At 43.8% G+C, this 27,143-nt stretch overlaps 1 protein-coding gene across 1 annotated transcript in view; it reads right to left on the reverse strand.

The window, feature by feature from the left end:
- LOC128687391 (uncharacterized) overlaps nucleotides 1-27,143 on the reverse strand; it is a 300,674-nt gene that overhangs the window by 218,243 nt on the left and 55,288 nt on the right. The window contains exon 2 of the mRNA XM_053774850.2: nucleotides 607-739. Coding sequence (XP_053630825.2) covers nucleotides 607-739 — 133 coding nt within the window. The remainder of the gene's footprint in view (nucleotides 1-606; nucleotides 740-27,143) is intronic.

The raw sequence follows: 27,143 nt of genomic DNA on the forward strand, positions 1-27,143 counted from the left end.
TGTATTCTCAGATATCTAATGTTGTCTAAATTTCTCCCTCCACACTCTCCTTTGTTCCCATATTAATAACGTTTGTTGCACTCCAGTTCTCCCATGTATGTGAGAGCCCATCCTGAGAGATGGTAATTCCCGAGTAATAGTAACTCCAGCTCTGCTGGAACGAAATCTTTGAAGCTCTCTTAATTACTGGATTCTTAATGGAGAACTTGACGATTTCCCCGTTGCTTCACTCAAGTCTCTCAACTCTCAGATTTAAAGATTTCCACACTATGCATGTCATCCACTGTGTGATTGAATATGACAGGGGAACATATCCTTTGATCCCTCTATTCAATTATTGCATAGAATAGGGTAGCAGTACATTGCTGATGTGGCTTGCCCCATGGTCCTGGATCACTGTATTCACTTTGGATCACACGGGGTGACACCGAAGTACACAAGAGGTGGCACTGAAGTGCACAAGAGGTGTCACTGACCTGTACACTGGGAGGGTGTCACTGACCTGTACACTTGGAGGGTGTCACTGACCTGTACACGGGGAGGGTGTTACTGACCTGTATACGGGGAGGGTGTCACTGACCTGTACACGGGGAGGGTGTCACTGACCTGTACACGGGGAGGGTGTCACTGGACCGGTACCACAGCACCAGGAGCGCCGTGTCCTCAGTCATCTTTGGTGTAGGCGCGCAGGGTAGGTCTGCCCGCCCACCTCTCACCACCCACACTGCCCTCACCACACCTGTGGGCGGGAGGAGGGTGAGAGCAAGCTCATGGAGAGAGAGAGAGAGAGAGAGAGAGAGAGAGAGAGAGAGAGAGAGAGAGAGAGAGAGAGAGAGAGAGAGAGAGAGAGAGAGAGAGAGATCTGAGATCATACGTACCCAGGACACCAGCATGGAACACATCTGTACAGCATAATAGATGTCAACGAGATAAAGCCAGTTGATCAAATGAAAATGCTGGCCCACAGATGGCTCCAACTTCATCCTGTTCCCTGCATTTGTATGTCTCATAACAATAAAATGCTTTCAAATGAGCTGATGTAGGTAATAGCCTTAGCTTCTACACAAAGTTAGGAATCCTTAACCTGTAAATAGCTTGTCAATAAAGCTAGGGATCCTTAACCTTGTCAAACCCTGTGTAAAAAAAAAAAAAAAAAAAAAGAGGAGGGGGCCAGGAAGATGCTGAACGGAGGGGTAGGAGTGAGGTGGAGAAGTAGACGATGCAAAAGAGGTGAAGATAGGAGAGAGATGAGGGGGATGAGATGAATAAGGAGAGAGAGCGGTGCTTAAGAAAGTAGAGGAGATATGGATAGAAGGAGGTGAGAGAGATATTTATTCACCTATTACCAATACCGCTGATCACTTTCAAATCTTCAGTCTCTAATTCCACCACTGACTGACTCAGGAGTAAAATAATTACACAAAGCTTATTTCATCAACTTTCAAAATAACACAGATTAATCATAAATGTAACCGGGATCATTTACTGTTCCATTTATCAGTAAAACAAGATTTTTAATCAATAGGCCTTAATTCCCATTACTCTATTTCGATACAATTAAATTCTCTCCATTTTGGAATTTCTCTATTTTTTCAGAGTGGTTGTTTTGCATATTCTGAAATCACCTGTTTATCAGATCTTATTGTGATATATATATATATATATATATATATATATATATATATATATATATATATATATATATATATATATACAGGAAAGAGTAAGGTTATGAGGATAACAAAAGATTAGGCATGAAAGATTGGATATCAGATTGAGGAGAGAGTATGGAGGAGGTGAATGCATTCAGATATTTGGGGAGTGGACGTGTCAGCGGATGGTCTATGAAAGATGAGGGGTGAACTGCTAGAATTGATGAGGGGAAAAGGGTGAGTGGCACTTAGGAGTCTGTGGAGACAAAGAACTTTGTCCTTGGAGGCAAAGAGGGGAATGTATGAGAGTATAGCCTACCAACGCTCTTATAAGGGTGTGAAGCATGGGTGATGAATGTTGCAGCGAGGAGAAGGCTGAGGCAGTGGAGATGCTCGCGTCTGAGAGCAATGTGTGGTGTGAATATAATGCAGAGAATTCGTAGTTTGGAAGTTAGGAGGAGGTGTGACAATGGGAACTGTTGTCCAGAGGGCTGAGGAAGGGGTTGTTGAGGTGGTCTGGACATGTGAGAGAATGAGCGAAACAGAATAACTTCGCAAGAAAACAGTCTGTAGTGGAAGGAAGGCGGGTAGGGTCGGCCTAGGAAAGTTTGGAGGAGGAGTAAAGAGGTTTTGTGTGCGAGGGGTTGACTTGCAGGCATGCGAGCGTGTTTGATAGGAGTGAATGGAGACAAATAGTTTTGGTTACTTGACGTGCTGTTGGAGGTGGAGCAAAGTAACATTTATGAAGGGGAACTAGAAACTGGCAGTCCGGACTTGGAGCCCTGGAGATGGGGAAGTACAGTGCCTGCACTCTGAATGAGGGTGTTAATGTTGCAGTTTAAAAACTGTGGTGTAAAGCACCCTTCTGGCAAGACAGTGATGGAGTGAATGGATGGTGAAAGTTTTTCTTTTTCGCCACCCTGCCTTGGTGGAATCGGCCAGTGTGATAATATATTATATAGTGAAGAAGAGATATATATATATATATATATATATATATATATATATATATATATATATATATATATATATATATATATATATGGGGGCAAGTGTGCTTTAAAGTTCCTCAAAGAGCTGGGTGAAAAGCTCATCATAGAAACCAAAGATCACAGGGCGACCAGTCTCCTCTTCTTCAGAGACTCAGTGTCATGATCCAGAGGAAATGCCTGCAGCATTCTGGGCATCAGCGGCCCACCGCCGGGGAGCTGGACGAAGTATCGAGATGTGTAGCTCTGAGTTACCTACGTTATTTTACTTTCTATTGTATCTTGTGAATATTTTGTCAATGTATTTGGTCTTTAAATAAAATACATAATAATTAAATATAGGGGTGGTAGGGAGAAAATTAAACAGCTTCAGGAGAACCTGAGTTTTCCTCAAGCAAGTTTATTCTTTTCTCTGTGATGAGGGTCCCTTAGAATAGTTCTAGAGGTGGTATTCCCTTATAGTTATATATATAGCATATATATATATATATATATATATATATATATATATATATATATATATATATATATATATATATATATATATATATATATATATATATATATATGTATATATAGGTAGGTTCGAGTCTCCTCTACAGCCAGAGATCAGTGTTTGTGTATCTTTCTGCCTGCTCTTATGAATTCCTTTGCATTGTTAATATCTCTAGGAAGGCTGATGCATGCAGGAGATGAGATGAAAAGCTGTAAGCCTTCTCCCTGAAAGCTGGTTGCCTGGATCAAAGTCTAGCGTAAGCTGGACTCCAAGGTATTGGTCCAGTGTGGTAGATTGGTAAGCACTGCGTACCTTGTTCCAAGGTTCGTAGGTTCAAGTCTCCTTCAGCCAGAGATCAGTGTTTGTGTATATTTCGCTGCTCTTATGAATTCTTTGTGTATATATATATATATATATATATATATATATATATATATATATATATATATATATATATATACTTCCACGCATAACTTCGTGTTAATAAATTCCCTTGTTTACTAGTGGTATTTTAAGTAATTACTGTTCCCGGTGACTCTGTAATCAAGTGTTATTTACTGTGTTGAATTACGTGTTTCCAATTACTTTCCTGATGTGATCATCGTTGCAAATCTCTGGGATATTTTCTCATATGTATTCTAGTCGTATTTCCCTAATTACACCCTAATGTAATCGTTCCATTAGTGGCGGTCTCCTGTTGTGGCATTAATCTGTAAACAATAATGTATTTGTTATTAATTCATTCACAAGTATATTTTCTCTCTGTCTCTCTCTGTTTCTGTCTGTCTGTCTGTCTGTCTGTCTCTCTCTCTCTCTCTCTCTCTCTCTCTCTCTCTCTCTCTCTCTCTCTCTCTCTCTCTCTCTCATACAAGGTAGAGATCATTTTTCTCAGCAGATAGTCTGAGTGTGGACTGTCCAGACACAGCTGTTCTATGTCTTTCCCATGTATTCCCATTCTCTCTCTCTTGCTCTCTCTCTTGCTCTCTTTCACTCTCTTGCTCTATCTCCTGCTTTTTTTTTTTTACACAAGGTTTGGTAAGGTTAGGTTAAGGATCCCTAACTTTATTGACAAGCTATTTACAAGTTAAGGATTCCTAACTTTATTGACAAGCTAAGAGTTGTTACCTACATCAGCTCATTTGAAAGCATTTTTATTGTAATGAGACATACAAGCGGGGAGCAGGATGAAGTTGGAGCCATCTGTGGGCCAGCATTTTCATTTGATCAACTGACTTTATTTCGTTGACATCATAATGCTGTACGAATGCGTTCCATACTCGAGTCATCCTGGGGATAAATGATCTCAGATGAAGTGATGTTCTGGGCAAGGGCACAGCCAGAGTGAAGTTGCTGCTTTCTGCCCGTTTTGTAGGTATGGCTTGCTTCACGCTGTCCTCGAAGGGATCCAAGTGTACTTTGACAATATTGGGCCTTGTACATAACAGTAAGGCCACCCACATCCCCTAAGTGTTGAAAATGACAGATCTATCCAGGATGGGCCCAGGCGAGAGGATGAGACGTCATGCCTGTTCTCACTCTGGGTCAAGCAGGTCGCAGATGAGGGGGAAGGCAACCAAGAAAGTGAGCACACTCAAAGTGTGAGCGTACTTGTGTCTGTACAAAATCTTGGTGCAACCCCTACTGTCAAGCAGATGCAAGATACGGCGGGATGCTGTGTTTCCCAGCTGCCTTGTTTGCAAGTTTGCATAAACGTGGTTCTTCATGGTCAGTCGGAGTCAAATTTCATCCCAAGGATATCAACTCTTCTCATGTGTACCAATACCTCCCATTCATCCTTACACTGCACCAGCATCACCATCATGGTGCCTGCAGATCACCAATATCATTTGTGTTTTCTCAGGTGCAAAATGTTAATGGCCATCTATTTCCCAAGCTGATATAGCTCTTAGCTGGTGATTGATTTAGCTTAGAGCAGCTGGTACTTCTTCTCTTGGATAAGTGAATGTCAGTGTGCAGTCGTCTGCACATGCACATGGGATTCTGGGATGAGATGAAGAAGGGTCACGAAGTAGACGTTCCATAACAATGGTTCCAGCACGCTTCCTTGTGGAACACTTTCTCCCAATAGGATGTCTTGCTGAGTCTGTTCCATTGAGAACTACTTCAGAGATCTACCATGAAGGTAATCAAGGAGACATAGCGCAGAGCTGCAGGGGCTCTTGCTAAGAGGCCCTGGTGCCACACCCGGTCAAAAGCACCAGCAATGTCCAGTGCTACCACACAGCTGACTTTGGATTCATCCAGTGACCGGTGCCACTTAGTGGAGAGTTTTAACAACAGATCAGCAGCAGAGTAACCTTTCCTGAAGCCATATTGACGGCCACAAAGTAGTGAGTGTTAGTCAAAAATCTCTTTCATTTGTCTTGAGATTATTGTCTCAAGGATCTTACCAGTGATTGACAGGAGTGACACTGGTCTGTAGTTGCTGATTTCTGCTCTGCTCTTCTTTTTGTGAACAGGGTACACTGTACTAGGCAGGGCTGAGAAATGCGAGTTAGAGGTGCTGTTAGCTGGTCTGCACATCTTCTCAGTAATCTTAGGCTCAACTTATCTGGGCCCACAGCCTTTCTTGGTCAAGCGATCTAAGAAGGAAATGCACCACTTCCTGCCTTATTGTCACCACTGACAGTTTTGAAACAGTTTTTGCAGCTAACCAAGGAGGGTCCCTTGCTGGATCAGGAACTTGCTTTTTGGTAGCAAAGTATTCGGCAAAGAGGCCCGCTTTCTCTTGACTACTAGTAGTGGTGGTCCCATCCTGTCGATTTAGAGGTGGAATAAGTTCATCAGGCAGATAACCTTGTCTGTCCTTGATCAGGGACCACCAGGTTTTGGAGCCTACCCTACCTGATGCTAGCTTTCTTTTTGTGTCCATCTCCCATTTAGCGATGACCCACTTTTGAACTTCACCCATATGCCTACAGGCTTGCCTGTGCAAGTCTTGTTATAGTGGTAGGATGTCTCATACCTGCCATGCCTTGTACTTAGCAGCAGCCTCTCTACAACGAAAGCCAAACCAAGGCTGATCTGTAGGCTTCTGTCACACACACGGTGAGGAAATCGTGTCTCTGTTCTCTCTCTCTCTCTCTCTCTCTCTCTCTCTCTCTCTCTCTCTCTCTCTCTCTCTCTCTCTCTCTCTCTCTCTCTCTCTCTCTCTCTTTCTCTCTGTCTCACCTACTCACTAATGCAGTTTTATTCATTCTTTAATTCCCGTAAACGGTCTATCAGTCTCTCTCTACCGTACAGACAGATACAGACAGATCTCTTTCCAATAATTGTACAGGCGGTGTGCTTTACTCCGCGTCCCTGCATCGTTTCCCGATTAATAACGTGGAAGGTCCAAGGGTGTTACTGGGATTGATTTTTGTTTACATGTCTGTCTGTCTGTCTCGCTGGCTGGCTACTCTGGCAGGTTTGCCTGGGTTGCTGTCCTTCTGGTTGTGTGTCTGTCTGTATGTCTCTTTGGTTGTCCTGTTTCGTCTCTCCTCTCTGCTTAGAAATTTGTTCATTGATGACTACGTCAATTTCAGGTATCAAGGTCACATGTCAAGGTCACAAATTAAAGGTCATATGTTAAGATCACACATTAAAGGTCACATATCAAGGTCACGTGTCAAGGTCACATGCCAAGGTCACAAATTAAAGGTCATATGTCAAAGTCACACATTAAAGGTCGCATATCAAGGCCACGTGTCAAGGTCACATGTCAAGGTCATATATCAAAGCTACACATCAAGGTCACATTTCAGTACCACGCGTCAGAAATAAAATGTCAGGGGGAAATAATTTAATAAATTTTTGCACATGTGTTCAGTTCTTTATGGATCCTTAATTTCTAAATCAAACTTAGAAAAAAAAACAAATGCAGTATAATGCTTTCTTTTATTAAAAACGTTTCGCCCACACAGTGGGCTTTGTCAAATCACAAACAGATCCATTTGTGACTTGATAAAGTCCACTATGTGGGCGAAACGCTGTCAATAAAGATCGCATCTTCCAAGAGTTGTGATTCTCTTACTGGTGCCTTTACTGGACTAGTAAAGGCACCAGCAAAAGGCATCCTTTTAGCTTTTTCTGGAGAGCAAAATAACATTTTGTAATGTATTTTGGACAGAATACATAAGAACATAAGAACATAAGAATGTAGGAACACTGCAGAAGGCCTACTGGCCCATACGAGGCAGGTCCTTATCAAAACGACATCTACCTAAAGAGGAAGGCGTAAGGAGAGGAGGAGTATGAGGTAATCAGTCCCTCAGCCTGGAGTCGATGTGTTCAGTCCATCAATCTTGTAGAATATGAACAGGAAGGTCTCGTCAGGGTACTCGGGCACAGAAAGATAGCTTTTTTTTTTTTGTAATCTTTTATAAAACCGACAAGATGATGAGTGATACAAACATGGAAATCTGTTTTGTGGAAACATTTCGCCAGCCGGTGGTTTTCATCAGTGCAATGTATATATTAATTCTGGATTCGTTGGAAGACAAGATGACGAAGTTTGGGGTGATCAGTCCCTGCCTTTAGGTTTTTCATCGTCTTCGATAGATTCGTTTAGGCTGAGGGACTGATCACCCCAATCTACTTCTTCATGTCTTGCAGCGTCTCCATTGGACTGATAAAGATAAGATAAGATTTCGTTCGGATTTTTAACCCCGGAGGGTTAGCCACCCAGGATAACCCAAGAAAGTTAGTGCGTCATCGAGGACTGTCTAACTTATTTCCATTGGGGTCCTTAATCTTGTCCCCCAGGATGCGACCCACACCAGTCGACTAACACCCAGGTACCTATTTGCTGCTAGGTGAACAGGACAATAGGTGTAAGGAAACGTGTCGAAATGTTTCCACCCGCCGGGAATCGAACCCGGGCCCTCCGTGTGTGAAGCGGGAGCTTTAGCCACCAGACCACCGGGTCACTGGTGTCCACGATAAAGATACCCAAGTGTTACATTTGAGTCTTATGTACAAAAGGTTATCCTCGTCGAGCCTATTGGACAGAGAAATGCATGCTGTCTGGAACTTTGAACAGGATAAATCCTTCCAGGCCTTCCAGGTATAAGAAAAAAACCTTTCAGTTCAAAAATGGCAAAGAAAATTTTAAAAATATATCCTAACACCATTTTTTTTATACTCGGGTCGTGTGGAAGAACATAACATTGACTTAGTACTGCTGTCCAGTAACCTCCATGGTCGGTTGGCTAATTAGGTCTGGAACATGTCGACTACACGAAGGTCATTATGTCACCTGTTCACCACCAGTCAAGAATATTTTAATCACTGAAGTTGAGATTAAAGATACCTAGTATATATAGTGTTAGCTGGGAAATCAACATGATAGTGTATATATCCACCTCTCTTTTCGTGAAATAGTGAATAGTGAAGATGGGTGATGCCTGGGAGGTGGCACATGAAGCTGGGGTGGTGCCTGGATGATAGCACATGAAACTGGGGTGGTGTCTGGATGGTAACACATGAAACTGGGGTAGTGATTGGACGATAGTACATGAAGCTGGGGTGGATGGCAGGGTCAAACGTGGGGTTGTTGATGGGCGAGGCTGTCGTAGGAGAGGGGAGGACTGACAGAGGGGAGATATTGAAGAAGGAAAGGTAGAGGGATGGGCAGTTAAGGAGATTTGCGGATAGGGGATGAGAGGCCAACAATCTGAGGGTAATACAAGACGGAAGAGAGAACAAAGAAAGCTAGAGGAGACACAGAAGTGTTGAAGGAGTAGAGTGTGGGCTAGAGGAGACACAGAAAGGCTACAGAAGGGGTGGTCGAGACGAGCTGGAAGTCTGGATAACTCACGTAAACCTTGAATTTCGTGGGTCACACCCACACAGGATGGGTATAAGGTCCAATCACAGGATGGGTATAAGGTCCACCCACTGGATGGGTATAAGGTCCACCCACTGGATGGGTATAAGGTCCACCCACAGAATGAGTATAAGGTTCACCCACAGGATGGGTATAAGGCACATAAAGCTATCAGACAAAGGTGGTTGTCGTGGCTACTGTCCATCCGCAAACCATCATGATGGTCCACTTGTCTCTCAACTCGACTCCTGGCTCACATATTCTACTTCAAATTCACTTGCTGTGCTCGACTTCTGGTTCACGTGGTTCGCATCTAATTGGCCTGCACTTGTCCAAGATGTATCTGATTAACCTGAACGTGTACTGTGTGAAGCATCTGGTTACGTAGTAGTCTTGTGTGTGTGTGTGTGTGTGTGTGTGTGTGTGTGTGTGTGTGTGTGTGTGTGTTCTTACTGATGAATGCATGACAACTGTTATTTACCGGGTTCGAATTTTACGTCCACACCCTACCTTTAAGCTACTTCACCCGTCATTACTGATTTCTTTTCTTTTGTACTTTATCGTACCTACTCTAGAAACTGAGCATTGAAATTGCCTGCACCACTTCCTCTCTCATTCCAGTTTTCTATCATTCAGAGACTACGAAAGTGCTTCCTAGCATTCCAGAGGATAATCTGTGTTTCCACCTTCCATCTTTGTACCCTCATCCCAGGCTCCTTTAAATCACTCTCTTTTTGCTCTGTCATTTACTCTTAGAATTTTGTATATAATAATGTCGCCAAAAGTCCTTTTTGAAAGAGTTATCAAGGTGTTTCCCTACAGCCTCTCCTCACCGTGTATTCCTCTATGTTCTGTAACTAGTCACATTGCAAATCTTTGAATCTTATATAGTTTCTGCACCTGTTTGATCAGGTGGAGGTAAAAATATCGCCGTAGGTTGCACTTAACAAATAATGAAGGAAATGTTTGAGCAGTATTACAACCCAGGATTTCAAATGGCCTGTTATCCCAGGTGTAATGGGAGCAAATAAACACAGTAGAAAAAGTTTAGACTTATATTATCCTTCACCAATTATAACAGCAATATGTACACTATGTACAGTGATAAATATAGTGCACTCCACGGTAAGCAAGGCAGAAATAGAAGCCACAAGATAGCAGACCGTGCTTCAACCAGCTCTAGAGTGGGAATGACAAGGGCAGACAGGAGAGCGGTATCCACATAACCTCTGCGATTGTCAATCCCACCTTCTTATTGGCTAGAACCTGGTCACTAGTTGAACGATGGGGCCCCATCATCAACTCTTAGCAACCTGGTTCGCTGGTTGGGGGAGATAGCCTGTAAATGAGGGTGTGTCCATGCGCCGAATAAAGGTTACGTACTCTTTGCATGCCACAAGCAGTCTTAGTATAGCAGATAATTATCGTTATATTCACAGAAGAAACATTAATCCCGTAGGGGTTACACAGGTCCCAAGGGATGGATGGATATAAGAATTGATCCAAGGAGGGGAAAGGGTAACTCCAATCCTTAGGCCAAGAGACCTTCGCCAGCATTAAGGGTCCTTTCAGCAGGACACTAACCTTGCAACTTTACAGTTTCAAAACACAGACGTAAACATTGCACACAGTCGAATTTTCTCTCGCGGACAATACTCAAGTCGCGCACCGCTGTATGGCCCCAGCGAATTTAGTGCTTTTTGCGGATAAACCAAAATTAACGTGGAAGTTGCTTCAGCAGAAGACGCTGAAGACTCCCCAGTTAAACATCAAAGTTTTTCTTTCTGCGTCGAGGCAGAACGTGACAGCCAAGTGTGATCAGTACCAAAGAAAGAAAGAAAGAACGAAGAACTCATAACAGGTACAAGACACACTCAGATATTTATCATAAAAGAGATTCAACAATTAAAATATAAATAAATAAATAAATAAATAATAAGAGTAAGAACAGCAATAAAAATTAATAATAAATAATAAAAATAATGTCAAAAAAGCAGAAAAGGCAGAGTGTAAAAGCAGGACAAAGGAAGCAGGAGACAGCAGGAAAGTAGGAGGGGAGTGGGGAAGGTGTGTTTTCAAGACACATTTCCTCAAAAAAACAAAATACTTAGGCATGAAAAGGACGATGCCCCCAAGCGGTCCTTGGAGGGTCCTTAGAGGGTCCTTAGAGAGCGTAGAGCCACTCGTTAAGTTACCCTCCCACCGGAACTCAGGTTAAATGTTACCCAGGGTGAGTCTTGACGTTACAGCTGATGTGAACTTGGTGCAGGAACAGCCAGGTAGCTAGTAGAGAGGGCACGAGCCGTCGCTATAGGGATCTGCTGTACGGGATCCGTTAAATGGGATCTGCTACTGGGGATGTGTTACGCTGGGTCTCACAGGTGGGAAGTGTTAGTGGTGATCTGTTAAGTGGAGACTGTTACGTGGTATCTGTTACTTGAGATCTGATCAGTAGGATCAGACGCACAGAATTTGCAACGTGGGACGCTCTCAGGTGAGAGAGAGAGAGAGAGAGAGAGAGAGAGAGAGAGAGAGAGAGAGAGAGAGAGAGAGAGAGAGAGAGAGAGAGAATGAATACAGCAGTAGAAAATAAGTGAGAGGGAGGAGATAGTTGATGGGAAGCAGCTTGCGTGTTTGGACTAGGTGATAAACAAGAAGGTAGTGTATATGGACTGGAGTGTGAGTTTGCATGTGGCAGACTCTCCCAGTTCAAAGATCTCTCTCCTCTCTCTCTCTCTTTCTTTCTCTCTCTCTCTCTCTCTCTCTCTCTCTCTCTCTCTCTCTCTCTCTCTCTCTCTCTCTCTCTCTCTCTCTCTCTCTCTCTCTCTTACCCATTTTCTTTCCTCCGTTCCTATGCTCATGGACATTTCCCCCCTCATAACTTTGGATATATGGAGAGTTTTTCCCCCACGGGGAGAAAGACGAGAAAGGGAGACAGCGAAGAAGGATCAAATCAATGAAAAGAATATTCCTGGCGAAAGCAACACAGCTTTCACCTTTAGAAATGCAGCGCTTTCACATTTCCTTTCCCTCCCTCCCCTCCCCACCTTCTAGAAAGCATGTTTAGATCTCATATTTTTCCCCAGGTAGACTTCGAGTGTCATATCTTTCCCACGGAATGTTAACGTTGCCATGAACTTTACCCCAGAATGTTTATGTTGTCGTGAATTTTCCCCACAGAATGTTAACGTTATCTTGAACTTTTCCCCAGAATGTTTATGTTGTCATGAATTTTTCCCACAGAATGTTAACGTTGCCATAATAGGAGTCCTCAGGTTGTTCTTCAACTCTATACATCCTTGGTTAGGCCTCATCTAGATTATGCTGCACAGTTTTGGTCACTGTATTATAGAATGGATATAAATGCTCTGGAAAATGTACCCCTCATGGAAGGTTCCTTGATGTTGGTGAGGGGCTCTTGATTTGGGGAATTGGAGCTGTGCTCCAGTTCCCCGAATTGAGCCTGAATGCTTTCCACATCCCCCCCCCCAGGCGCTGTATAATCCTACGGGTTTAGCGCTTCCTCTTTGATTATAATAATAATCTGGAAAATGTACAAAGGAGGATGACAAAGTTGATCTCATGTATGAGAAATCTTCCCTATGAGGGTAGACTGAGGCCCTGAATCTGCACTCTCTATAAAGGTGTAGAATTAGAGGGGATATGATTGAGGTGAATAAGTGGAAAACAGGAATTAATAAAGGGGATGTAAATAGCGTGCTAAAAATATCTGACATAGACAGGACTCGCAGCAATGGCTTTAAATTGGAAAAATTCAGATTCAGGAAGGATATAGGAAAGCACTGGTTTGGTAATAGAGTTGTGGATGAGTGGAACAAACTCACGAGTACCGTCATAGACGCTAAGACGTTGTGCAGTTTAAAAATAGGTTGGATAAATACATGAGTGGGGTGTGGGTGGGTGTAAGTTGGACTTGACTAGCTTGTGCTACTAGGTCGGATGCCTTGCTCCTCCTTTAAGTGACGTGTCTGACGTCACTAGGTCAAGGATTGGCTTAAGCGGTGGGAGAATTGGACCTGCCTCGCATAGGCCAGTAGGCCTGTTGCAGTGTTCCTTCTGTCTTATGTTCTTATGTCTTATGTCTTATGTCTTATGAACTCTCCGTCAGCATGTTCACGTTGTCATGAACTTTTCCTCAGAATATTTATGTTGTTATGAATTTTCTCCTCAAAATGTTGGCATCGTCATTAATTCTTCCTCGGAGTGTTTGCACCAGGTCTTGAACTTCTCCTAAAACACCAGCCACACCAGGTCCAAGCGATCTTTTTTTTTTTTTTTGTCAGGGTTCTGCCTAGAATGACCATATCATCACCACTGCCATGGAGATATCATCCCCCCTGACTGGTTAATGGGATTTAAATCTATCGACCACTCTGGGGTCATTTAGCCTACATGTCACCTATTCACCGCGTCAAGCCTAATCCCTAAAATAGGGATTTAGGTAGACTCTCAGTGTATGCATACGGAGAGATATATGTCTCACGGTGTATTCGCCACTCTAGGCCTTCAACACATCCTGATGAAATCCTTTATCCTAACAGGTGGGATACGCCATCTTGAGAGATGGTAATGCCGGGGAACAATATCTCAGGTTCTTTAGCAAATAGCGAGTAGCAGAGAGAGAGCATTTCATGTGTTGAGCTCAGGATGTGTTGAGCCCAGGATGTGTTGAGCTCAGGATGTGTTGAGCCTAGGATGTGTTGAGCCCAGGATGTTTTGAGACTAGGATGTGTTGAGCCCAGGATGTGTTGAGCCCAGGATGTGTTGAGCCCAGGATGTGTTGAGCCCAGGATGTGTTGAGCCTAGGATGTGTTGAGCCCAGGATGTGTTGAGCCCAGGACATGTTGAGCCCAGGATGTTTTATTATTATCATGGGAGTAGCGCTAAACTCGTAGGGAATATACAGCGCCTGAGGGGGGATGGAAGGTATTCAGGCTCAATTCAGGGAACTGGAACACAGATCCAATTCCCTAGAACAAGAGCCCCTCACCAACGTCAAGGAACCTCCCTTGAGGGGCTAGGATGTGTTGAGCCCAGGATGTGTTGAGCACAGGATGTGTTGAGCCCAGGATATGTTGAGCCCAGGATATGTTGAGCCCAGGATGTGTTGAGCCCAGGATGTATTGAGCCCAGGATGTGTTGAGCCCAGGATGTGTTGAGCCCAGGATGTGTTGAGCCCAGGATGTGTTGAGCCCAGGATGTGTTGAGCCCAGGATATGTTGAGCCCAGGATATGTTGAGCCCAGGATATGTTGAGCCCAGGATATGTTGAGCCCAGGATGCATTGAGCCCAGGATGTGTTGAGCCCAGGATGTGTTGAGCCCAGGATGTGTTGAGCCTAGGATGTGTTGAGCCCAGGATGTGTTGAGCCTAGGATGTGTTGAGCCCAGGATATGTTGAGCCCAGGATGTGTTGAGCCTAGGATGTGTAGAGCCCAGAATGTGTTAAGCCCAGGATGTGTTGAGCCCAGGATGTGTTGAGCCCTGGATGTGTTGAGCCCAGGGTGTCTTTAGCCCAGGATGTGTTGAGCCCAGGATATGTTGAACCCAGGATGTGTTGAACCCAGGGTGCCTTTAGCCCAGGATGTGTTGAACCCAGGGTGCCTTTAGCCCAGGATATGTTGAGCCCAGGATGTTTTATTATTATCATGGGAGTAGCGCTAAACTCGTAGGGAATATACAGCGCCTGAGGGGGGATGGAAGGTATTCAGGCTCAATTCAGGGAACTGGAACACAGATCCAATTCCCTAGAACAAGAGCCCCTCACCAACGTCAAGGAACCTCCCTTGAGGGGCCAGGATGTGTTGAGCCCAGGATGTGTTGAGCACAGGATGTTGAGCCTAGGATGTGTTGAGCCTAGGATGGGTTGAGCCCAGGATGTGTTGAACCCAGGATGTGTTGAGCCAAGGATGGGTTGAACCTAGGATGGGGTGAGCTCAGAATGTGTTGAACTCAGGATGTGTTGAGCCCAGGATGTGTTGAGCCCAGGATGGGTTGAACCCAGGATGTGTCAAGCCCAGCATGTGTTGAGCCTAGGATGTGATGAGCCTAGGATGGGTTGAACCCAGGATGGGTTTAGCCCAGGATGTGTTGAGCCCAGGATGTGTTGAACCCAGGATGTGTTGAGCCATGGATGGGTTGAGCCTAGGATGGGTTGAGCTCAGAATGTGTTGAACTCAAGATGTGTTGAGCCCAGGATGCGTTGAGCCCAGGATTGGTTGAACCCAGGATGGGTTGAGCCCAGGATGTGTTGAGCCTAGGATGTATTGAGCCCAGGATGTGTTGAGCCTAGGATGAGTTGAGCCCAGGATGGGTTGAACCCAGGATGGGTTGAACCCAGGATGTGTTGAGCCTAGGATGTGTTGAGCCCAGGATGGGATGAGCTCAGGACAGGTTGAACCTTAAGCAAACAGTGGAACAGTCTATTCTAGAACTCTCACCTCAGACTAGAACAATATGGATTATTCTTATGTTTATTAGACCAATGTAACAAATGTATTCAATATTTTTTTTATTCCATATATGCTCTGATTATTAATTATCAGATTTTTTTGAACTGTTGTATTCTTGAATCATTTTTGGACTTGCTGCTACTTATATACACCTGGAAAATCCTAGAGGGACTAGTACCGAACTTGCACACGAAAATCACTCACTAGGAAAGCAAAAGACTTGGCAGACGATGCAACATCCCCCCAATGAAAAGCAGGGGTGTCACTAGCACGTTAAGAGACCATACAATAAGTGTCAGGGGCCCGAGACTGTTCAACTGCCTCCCAGCACACATAAGGGGGATTACCAACAGACCCTGGCAGTCTTCAAGCTGGCACTGGACAAGCACCTAAAGTCGGTTCCTGACCAGCTGGGCTGTGGCTCGTACGTTGGTTTGCGTGCAGCCAGCAGCAACAGCCTGGTTGATCAGGCTCTGATCCACCAGGAGGCCTGGTCACAGACCGGGCCGCGGGGGCGTTGACCCCCGGAACTCTCTCCAGGTAAACTCCAGGTAAACTTAATGTTGCTTTTGATTTAATTTTAAAAACTTATCTAAACGTATTTGGGTTTCGTGACTCGATTAAAAACACACACATGAGTGAATATCTATATTTATTAAGCGGTCGTCACTTTGATATGTTAATATTTCATATTTCACGAGAAAATAATTACGAAAAAAACTCTGCAAATCTAATGCTATTTTCTGATAATTCAGAGCAGTCGTTAACCGCGGTGTCGTTCTAAATGCTCTTCCCTCGACTACCGTATTTCGCGGCTTATAAGACGCGGCTTACAAGACTTGTTTTAGTTTCAATGGCTCGGCATCGGACGTAACTGGGAGAGCTACAGCCCATCCCACACCCCAAACTTATAGCTCCCGTCACTGACTTTCAGTTTATAGGACGCAGGGTGGTTTTTTGAGTCATTTTATGGAAAAAATGCGTCTTATAAGCCGCGAAATACGGTATATTACAGATGATAGAAGAGGGAAGGGAGTATATAACCTGGGCAGTGGGAGGTAATCCGAGTGAAGGGTCAAGAGCCTTTTACCAAGCATCAAGACACACCAGCACTCTTCTCTCTTCCATCATCTGTAATATACCGTATTTCGCGGCTTATAAGACGCATTTTTTCCCCATAAAATGTTTCCAAAAACCACCCTGCGTCCTATAAACTGAAAGTCAGTGACGGGAGCTGTAAGTCTGGGGTGTGGGGTGGGCTGTAGCTCTCCCAGTTACGTCCGATGCCGAGCCATTGAAACTGAAACAAGTCTTATAAGCCGCGTCTTATAAGCCGCGTCTTATAAGCCGCGGTGAAAGGCTCTTGATCCTTCACTCGGATTACCTCCCACTTCCCAGGTTATATATCACATCTACAGGGGGTCATAAAATAATAATTCTCTCAGGTGAACTGCTGCCATCTGCTGCTGAGTAAAGGTGAAGAACCTCGTTCATTGTGCTCTCTCTCTCTCTCTCTCTCTCTCTCTCCCTCTCTCTCTCTCTGCCTCTCTCTCTCTCTCTCTCTCTCTCTCTCTCTCTCTCTCTCTCTCTCTCTCTCTCTCTCTCTCTCTCTCTCTCTCTCTCTCTCTCTCTCTCTCTCTCTCTCTCTCTCTCTCTCTCTCTCTATCTCTCTCTCTCTCTCTGCCTCTCTCTCTCTCTCTCTCTCTCTCTCTCTCTCTCTCTCTCTCTCTCTCTCTCTCTCTCTCTCTCTCTCTCTCTCTCTCTCTCTCTCTCTCTCTCTCTCTCTCTCTCTCTCTCTCTCTCTCTCTCTCTCTCTCTCCTCTCTCTCTCTCTCTCTCTCTCTCTCTCTCTCTCTCTCTCTCTCTCTCTCTCTCTCTCTCTCTCTCTCTCTCTCCTCTCTGCCTCTCTCTCTCTCTCTCTCTCTCTCTCTCTCTCTCTCTCTCTCTCTCTCTCTCTCTCTCTCTCTCTCTCTCTCTCTCTCTCTCTCTCTGCCTCTCTCTCTCTCTCTCTCTCTCTCTCTCTCTCTCTCTCTCTCTCTCTCTCTCTCTCTCTCTCTCTCTCTCTCTCTCTCTCTCTCTCTCTCTCTCTCTCTCTCTCTCTCTCTCTCTCTCTCTCTCTCTCTCTCTCTCTCTCTCTCTCTCTCTCTCTCTCTCTCTCTCTCTCTCTCTCTCTCTCTCTCTCTCTCTCTCTCTCTCTCTCTCTCTCTCTCTCTCTCTCTCTCTCTCTCTCTCTCTCTCTCTCTCTCTCTCTCTCTCTCTCTCTCTCTCTCTCTCTCTCTCTCTCTCTCTCTCTCTCTCTCTCTCTCTCTCTCTCTCTCTCTCTCTCTCTCTCTGCCTCTCTCTCTCTCTCTCTCTCTCTCTCTCTCTCTCTCTCTCTCTCTCTCTCTCTCTCTCTCTCTCTCTCTCTCTGCCTCTCTCTCTCTCTCTCTCTCTCTCTCTCTCTGCCTCTCTCTCTCTCTCTCTCTCTCTCTCTCTCTCTCTCTCTCTCTCTCTCTCTCTCTCTCTCTCTCTCTCTCTCTCTATCTCTCTCTCTCTCTCTGCCTCTCTCTCTCTACATGGTTTGACAAGTTAGGATCCTAGCTTTATTGACAAGCTATTTACAGGTTAAGGATTCCTAACTTTATTGATAAGCTAAGAGCTGTTACCTACATCAGCTCATTTGAAAGCATTTTTATTGTTATGAGACATACAAGTAGGGAACAGGATGAAGTTGGAGCCATCTGGCAGGCCAGCATTTTCATTTGATCAACTGACGTTATCTCGTTGACATCATTATGCTGAACGAATGTGTTCCATACTGAGTCATCCTGGGTATGTATGATCTCAGATGGAGTGATGTTCTGGAGAAGGGTACAGCCAGAGTGAAGTTGCTGCTTTCTGCCCGTCTTGGTGGCATAAAAGCTTGTTTCGCGCTGTCCTCGAAGTGGATCCAAGTGTGGTATTTTGACAATATTGGCCTTGTACATAACAGTAAGGCCACCCACATCCCTCCTATGTTGAAGGCTCTGCTGAAATGACAGATCCATCCAGGATGGGTCCAGGCGAGAGATGAGACGTCTTGCTCTGTTCTCTACTCTGTCAAGCAGTCGCAGATGAGGAGGGGGGAGGGACAGGCAAACCAAGAAAGTGGAGCATACTCAAGGTGTGAGCGTACTTGTGCCTCGTACAGTATCTTGCAGCCCCTACTGTCAAGCAGATGCGAGATACGGCGAAGTGCTGTAAGCTTCCTGGCTGCCTTGTTTGCAAGATTTACAACATGGTTCTTCATGGTTAGTTTGGAGTCAAATTTCACCCCAAGGATATCAACTTCTTCTCCAGGTGCCAACATCCTCCCATTCATCCTTACTACTGCACCAGCATTACCATCATGGTGCCTAGAGACGATCATCATTTGCGTTTTCTCAGGTGCAAATGTTACTTGCCATCTATTTCCCCAAGCTGATATAGCTCTCAGCTGGTGATTGATGTAGCTTAGAGCAGCTGGCATTTCTTCTCTTGGATAAGTGAATGTCAGTGTACAGTCGTCTGCATATGCATGTGATTCTGGGATGAGATGAAGAAGGTCGTTGAAGTAGACATTCCATAACAGTGGACCCAGCACACTTCCTTGTGGAACGCTTGCCCCAATAGGATGTCTTGCTGATTCCGTTCCATTGAGGACTACACTTAGAGATCTACCATGAAGGTAATCACTGAGGAGACATAGCGTAGAGCCTGCAATTCCCAGTGCTTGAAGTTTTGCTAAGAGGCCCTGGTGCCACACCCGGTCGAAAGCGCCAGCAATGTCCAGTGCTACCACACAGCTGACTTTGGATTCATCCAGTGACTGGTGCCACTTAGTGGAGAGGTTTAACAACAGATCAGCAGCAGAGTAACCTTTCCTGAAGCCATATTGAAGATCACAAAGTAGTGAGTGGTAGTCAAAAAAATCTGTCATTTGTCTTGAGATTATTGTCTCAAGGATCTTACCAGTGATTGACAGGAGTGACACTGGTCTGTAGTTGCTGATTTCTGCTCTGCTCTTCTTTTTGTGAACAGGGACTACATTTGCCTCTTTCCATGGAGAGGGCCATTTGCACTGTACTAGGCAGTGCTGAAAGATGCGAGTTAGAGGTGCTGCTAGCTGGTCTGCACATCTTCTCAACAATCTTGGCTCAACTTGTCTGGGCCCTACAGCCTTTCTTGGTCAAGTGATTTAAGAAGGAAATGCACCTCCTCCTGCCTTATTGTCACCCCCTGACAGTTTTGATACAGTTCTTGCAGCTAGCCAAGGAGGGTCCCTTGCTGGATCAGGAACTTGCATTTTGGTAGCAAAGTGTTCAGCAAAGAGGTCCGCTTTCTCTTGACTACTAGTAGAGGTGGTCCCATCCTGTCGATTTAGAGGTGGAATAAGTTCATCAGGCAGATAACCTTGTCTGTCCTTGACCAGGGACCACCAGGTTTTGGAGCCCTACCCTACCTGATGCTAACTTTCTTTTAGTGTCCAACTCCCATTTAGCAATGGCCCACTTTTGAACATCACCCATATGCCTACAGGCTTGCATGTGCAAGTTCCTGTTATAGGTGGTAGGATGTCTCTTATACCTTCGCCATGCTTTGTACTTAGCAGTAGCAGCCTCTCTACAACGAAAGCCAAACCAAGGCTGATCTGTAGGCTTTGTCACATATTGCCGGTGAGGAATGTGTTCTTGTTGCAGATTAGGGATGTGTCCAGTGAAGGCTTTCACTTGGTTGTCAACATCCCCCTGGAGAAGAGCATTCCAGTCGGTGGTGGCGAGCTCAGAGCAAAGGGCTGGCCAATTACCTCTTTCCCACCCATAGCCAGGTTGTGCGTGTGGACTCCTCACCTCGTTCTGTTGGGATCTTAAGTGTGGTTAAAACAGCCTTGTGGTCAGACGATCCAACGTAGCCGAGGGGTTGACAAGTGACTATGCCTTCTGCCAGATCACTCACTACTGGGTCAAGGGAGGAGCCAGAGATATGAGTAGGGAAATCAACAAAGTTTCTCATGTCAAACACTGCAAGAAGGTCATCAAAGTCCCTCTGTATAAGGTGCTGGTTGAGGTCACCAACAATTATAATATGTTGACAGTTGTGTTGTAGCAGAAGGGAGTCAATATTTTCCATTAGGAAGTTGATAGGGTCTGCATGTTGCCACTGAGGTCTGTACATTGCACATGCTAGTACAGAGGTACTAGTGTTTATACAGAGCTTGAAGAACATCATTTCAAGATGTGTAGGGGTGGCAACATCTATGTGCTGGGCATGAACACTTTTAGAGAAGCACACAGCAACACCACCTCCTTGCCCTTGCCTGTCTCTTCTCTCTCTCTCTCTCTCTCTCTCTCTCTGCCTCTCTCTCTCTCTCTCTCTCTCTCTCTCTCTCTCTCTCTCTCTCTCTCTCTCTCTCTCTCTCTCTCTCTCTCTCTGCCTCTCTCTCTCTCTCTCTCTCTCTCTCTCTCTCTCTCTCTCTCTCTCTCTCTCTCTCTCTCTCTCTCTCTCTCTCTCTCTCTCTCTCTCTGCCTCTCTCTCTCTCTCTCTCTCTCTCTCTCTCTCTCTCTCTCTCTCTCTCTCTCTCTCTCTCTCTCTCTCTCTCTCTCTCTCTCTCTCTCTCTCTCTCTCTCTCTCTCTCTCTCTCTCTCTCTCTCTCTCTCTCTCTCTCTCTCTCTCTCTCTCTCTCTCTCTCTCTCTCTCTCCCCTCTCTCTCTCTCTCTCTCTCTCTCTCTCTCTCTCTCTCTCTCTCTCTCTCTCTCTCTCTCTCTCTCTCTCTCTCTCTCTCTCTCTGCCTCTCTCTCTCTCTCTCTCTCTCTCTCTCTCTCTCTCTCTCTCTCTCTCTCTCTCTCTCTCTCTCTCTTTTTCTCTGGCCTCTCTCTCTCTCTTTCTCTCTCTCTCTCTCTCTCTCTCTCTTTAAGGATTTGACCCAAGGTTAAGGATCCCTAGCTTTGATTGACAGCTATTTACAGGTTAAGGATTCCTAACTTTATTGGCAAGCTAAGAGCTGTTACCTGGCATCAGCTCATTTTGAAAGCATTTTTGTTATGAGACATACAAGTAGGGAACAGGATGAAGTTGGAGCCATCTGTGGGCCAGCATTTTCATTTGATCAACTGACGTTATCTCGTTGACATCATTATGCTGTACAGAATGTGTTCCATACTCGAGTCATCCTGGGTATGTATGATCTCAGATGGAGTGATGTTCTGGAGAAGGGTACAGCCAGAGTGAAGTTGCTGCTTTCTGCCCGTCTTGTGGCATAAAGCTTGTTTCACGCTGTCCTCGAAGTGGATCCAAGTGTGGTATTTTGACAATATTGGCCTTGTACATAACAGTAAGGCCACCCACATCCCTCCTATGTTGAAGGCTCTGCTGAAATGACAGATCTATCCAGGATGGGTCCAGGCGAGAGATGAGACGTCTTGCTCTGTTCTCTACTCTGTCAAGCAGTCGCAGATGAGAGGGGGGCAGGCAAACCAAGAAAGTGGAGCATACTCAAGGTGTGAGCGTACTTGTGCCTCGTACAGGATCTTGCAACCCCTACTGTCAAGCAGATGCGAGATACGGCGAAGTGCTGTAAGCTTCCTGGCTGCCTTGTTTGCAAGATTTACAACATGGTTCTTCATGGTTAGTTTGGAGTCAAATTTCACCCCAAGGATATCAACTTCTTCTCCAGGTGCCAACATCGTCCCATTCATCCTTACTACTGCGCCAGCATTACCATCATGGTGCCTAGAGACGAACATCATTTGCGTTTTTTCAGGTGCAAATGTTACTTGCCATCTATTTCCCCAAGCTGATATAGCTCTCAGCTGGTGATTGATGTAAGCTTAGAGCAGCTGGCATTTCTTCTCTTGGATAAGTGAATGTCAGTGTACAGTCGTCTGCATATGCATGTGATTCTGGGATGAGATGAAGAAGGTCGTTGAAGTAGACATTCCATAACAGTGGACCCAGCACACTTCCTTGTGGAACGCTTGCCCCAATAGGATGTCTTGCTGATTCCGTTCCATTGAGGACTACACTTAGAGATCTACCATGAAGGTAATCACTGAGGAGACATAGCGTAGAGCCTGCAATTCCCAGTGCTTGAAGTTTTGCTAAGAGGCCCTGGTGCCACACCCTGGTCGAAAGCGCCAGCAATGTCCAGTGCTACCACACAGCTGACTTTGGATTCATCCAGTGACTGGTGCCACTTAGTGGAGAGGTTTAACAACAGATCAGCAGCAGAGTAACCTTTCCTGAAGCCATATTGACGATCACAAAGTAGTGAGTGGTAGTCAAAAAAATCTGTCATTTGTCTTGAGATTATTGTCTCAAGGATCTTACCAGTGATTGACAGGAGTGACACTGGTCTGTAGTTGCTGATTTCTGCTCTGCTCTTCTTTTTTGTGAACAGGGACTACATTTGCCTCTTTCCATGGAGAGGGCCATTTACACTGTACTAGGCAGTGCTGAAAGATGCAGAGTTAGAGGTGCTGCTAGCTGGTCTGCACATCTTCTCAACAATCTTGGGCTCAACTTGTCTGGGCCCTACAGCCTTTTCTTGGTCAAGTGATTTAAGAAGGAAATTGCACCTCCTCCTGCCTTATTGTCACCACTGACAGTTTTGACACAGTTCTTGCAGCTAGCCAAGGAGGGTCCCTTGCTGGATCAGGAACTTGCATTTTGCAGCAAAGTGTTCAGCAAAGAGGTCAGCCTTCTCTTGACTACTAGTAGAGGTGGTCCCATCCTGTCGATTTAGAGGTGGAATAAGTTCATCAGGCAGATAACCTTGTCTGTCCTTGACCAGGGACCACCAGGTTTTGGAGCCTACCCTACCTGATGCTAACTTTCTTTTAGTGTCCACCTCCCATTTAGTAATGGCCCACTTTTGAACATCACCCATATGCCTACAGGCTTGCATGTGCAAGTTCCTGTTATAGGTGGTAGGATGTCTCTCTCTCTCTCTCTCTCTCTCTCTCTCTCTCTCTCTCTCTCTGCAGACTTTGTTTTGACTTTGTCTTCGTGAACTGCTATGCCAAACTTGTACATCTTGTCAATTCAAACTTAAAGACTCATTAAATTCTTGTAAATTCAATTCATATTCTACGCAGTTTTTTGCAATGATTATAACAAAAGAAAACTTGGGTAGAAAGACCCAATGTGCAGAGCAAATCTATATTTTTAGAATGTGTTTGAATGAAACCTTAACAACACTTCTTAAAGCTCTGTTTAGAGCCAAATATAAACCTTAAATATACACTTGCTCTTCCAGGTTGTCTTTTTACCGTTCTTGTCAGCAAATTTTGCCTCGGAAAAAAAAAAAAAAAAAAAAAAAAAAAAAAAAAAAAAAAAAAAAACAAATACCAATAAGGTAAAAGAGTTGATTTTGAGCCATTATTATTATTATTATTATTATTATTATTATTATTATTATTATTATTATTATTATTATTATTATTATTTTTATTATTATTATTATTGCATCATGTGAAATATCTTCCAGCTCCAGGGGCGATGCGATGTAAGACAATAATCCCGATTCTTTGTCGCTGTTGAAAGTTATGTTTCTATCATAATCGCTTTATCATAAAATTATCATGATTATTATGGAGTGTTTCTGCACCTTAGTAGTGATGGTATACAATACCGACAAGTTAATAAATAAGACACATGTGCAACACTTGGGTATTTTTATTGACGATCGGCAATAAAAATACCCATTTTGCACATGTTTCTTATTTATTTACATTTTTTCAGTTTCACAAAATCGTATTTACACGATTGTAAACAAACCACGGTAAGGGTGGGGTTAGAACTCCAGGCCAGTGCGTAAGCCACTGGGCCAGCTGGCTACAATAAGATTCATCCGACTAAGTCACTTCGACATTATTGGGTTATCCTAGGCTCTCTACACATATGCTGTTATGTATGATAATCTATGTAACTGTATTTGTGTATACCTGAATAAACTTAATTTGGGAAGTTAGCATGGGCATGGAGTTTTACGACTCGCCATGGGTTCTAACCCACCCGTACCATAGATTGTTTCTGTATTTGTTAATAAGTGAGAAAGGTTGACCAAACACGATATTTTTCAGTTTCTTACTCCTTTTCACACTTTCTTGTCAAATTTTTGTAAGGTTGTCCCCAGTTTGTTGTAGGGATAGTGTAGTGTTGACGCAAGGCAGGATAGATAAATTCACGTAGACTAGGCGTGGTTAACTGGGTAGGCGAGTGACCTCAGGCAGACACGGTAAGGGTGAGCCAGTCAGGTCTAAGGCGAGAGTGAGAGCGTGGACTGGCCGCTAGGGCTCACCTCAGCGTAGGCCTCCTATGGGAAACAGGCTTAGGCGGCCGTTATGAAATTAAGGGTCAGAATACCATTACACTCAACAACACTAAACCGTAAATAACGAACGTATTAATTCCAACTATTTAAGTGACGATGTCTCCAGTGATGACAAAGGTTACCACTTGTGTTTTTGTAATTTATTTAATGGCTGTTGACTTTACGTAAATGTAGATTACTCAGTTAACATAACTTAACATAGAACATCTAATATTTAATTTTGGTCACGGCTTAGACTGGACAAAAATTGTCGCACCGTACCGCAATGGAAAACGAAATTCTTGTTTTGAGGACGGTTAGCATATGTTGCTGGTCTACAGTTTGCGGGTTCTTGTTCGCTCTCTGTAACAATGGTACAGTATTTTCTGGCTTGCCTACTGTATCAGTCCCTTCTTTCAGTATCCACAGGAGATTATATCTGCCACATTACTTTAACCACATTCATCTTCTACGGGTTGTTCTTCACCAGCTCCTCGGTCACCATGGTGTTCCAACATCCCTCAGGGATGAGGTCCATTTCCAGTTCTCACAGATTTTCTTTTTCACTTCGTCTTGAAATTTTGCTGTTTCTTGTTCATTCGTCACTATATCTTGGAATTTTTTTGATACAGTCTTGGGAAGTTTAAGGTATGGGTTTTCATTTTAATAACATACACAATTCCTGAAAGTTCAAAATAAACTGAAAAAATGCAGTCTCAATTTATGCCATGAAAACTACACGGGGAGAAAAACAAACCTCTGCAACTTTCCGCGGAATTTAATATAGCTTCTTTCCCACTTTCTTCTATATTTCGAGGATGGTCAATGGACTGGGATCAGACTTAGCAGTTGTCCTTTGCTCGTATCTTCTTTAAAGAAGCGTCGAATAATTTAGACTGCAACTTTTCTTTGACGGCTGCCGTTTTCAGTATGCAATACCCAGAAAAAACTCGGGGTAGAGCTTTATCAAGACACAGCTCGATAAAACACTACCCTAAGCGAAACGTCGTTCCAGTAAAAGCTTGCTCTGTATATCATGTTTATATCCCACTCCCGGCGGTATTACTGCTGTACCTCTCGTCATTATCGAATTATCACTCGCTTGTCCTCTAGTTTTAACTTATTCCTTGCTTCTTCTTTTGTTTACGTTCTTCATATTCTCCGCTCTGGATTTCTTCCACGTTCTCTTGTACCCGGCCTTCGCTTCCTCTCACTGTCTTTTAAACCTCTTCCATTCTCTCTCTCCTTCATCACATGACTCACGAAATCGTAATAACATAATTGATTGCTAACAAACCAGTGGCTTACGCACTGGCCTAAAGTTTTAAGACTCCCTTGCCATGGGTTCAAACCCCACCCATTCCGTGGTTTGTTTCCTTTATCAATCTCTCTCCCTCTGTCTCCCCCGTCCTACCGCCATCTTATACCTCTTCTACTCCCCTTCCTCTCTCCTTCGCCGTTATCTCTTCCTTACCCCTCTCTTCCACTCACCCTCACTCTCTTCTCCGCCTCACCCTCCTCGTCTCTTCCACCATCCAACCTTACGCTCTCTTCACACGTCTCACCCTCTTACCTCACTCTACCTAGATAATGCCTCGCTAATATTCGCTGTCATTCTTAACTAAGGTTCATGAGGAATTCTGCCTCAGGGAGAAAAAGGATTAGGGAGGAGGGAAAAAAAAGCAGGTGATGGTATCTCATTATCTGCTAATAGCACTAATGATAGTGATGGTAAATTTAACTATAATAATTACAATAATTAAAATAATAATAATAATAATAATAATAATAATAATAATAATAATAATAATAATAATAATAATAATAATAATAATAAAATAATAATAATAATAATAATAATAATAATAATAATAATAATAATAATAATAATAATAATAATAAGAAGAAGAAGAAGAAGAAGAAGAAGAAGAAGAAGAAGAGAAACTGCAATAATAATAAGTATTTTCTTAATAAACAATTTTAAAGAATAATTATAATGATATTACTAATAATGTAATTTTAAGAAAAATAAAAACAAATAAAACCACCAGAAGTAAATTATGCTTTTATTTCCTTTGAAACGAAATTATTTTAGTTTTAAAGAAAATGACAGAAAAGAAAGAACAAGACAGACAGACAGACAGACAGACAGACAGACAGGAAGATAGACACAAGAGACCTAAACAGAGAGGAAAGGAACAATAGGAGACACGAGGAAAAAAACTAGGAAATAACAGATATTGGAAGGCAGGAGTAACGTTCGCAAGAAGCAACTCAAACAAAACAAAATAAAAGAAAACTTAAAAAAAAAAAATATTGTTTAGAACAGATGTAAACAAGGGAACCAACATATCTGGATTTATAGTCAAAATATATAGCGAGATTTCGGGTAATAGAGC

The sequence above is a fragment of the Cherax quadricarinatus genome, chromosome 40 (assembly GCF_038502225.1).
Source record: "Cherax quadricarinatus isolate ZL_2023a chromosome 40, ASM3850222v1, whole genome shotgun sequence".
NCBI classification, from domain to species: domain Eukaryota; kingdom Metazoa; phylum Arthropoda; class Malacostraca; order Decapoda; family Parastacidae; genus Cherax; species Cherax quadricarinatus.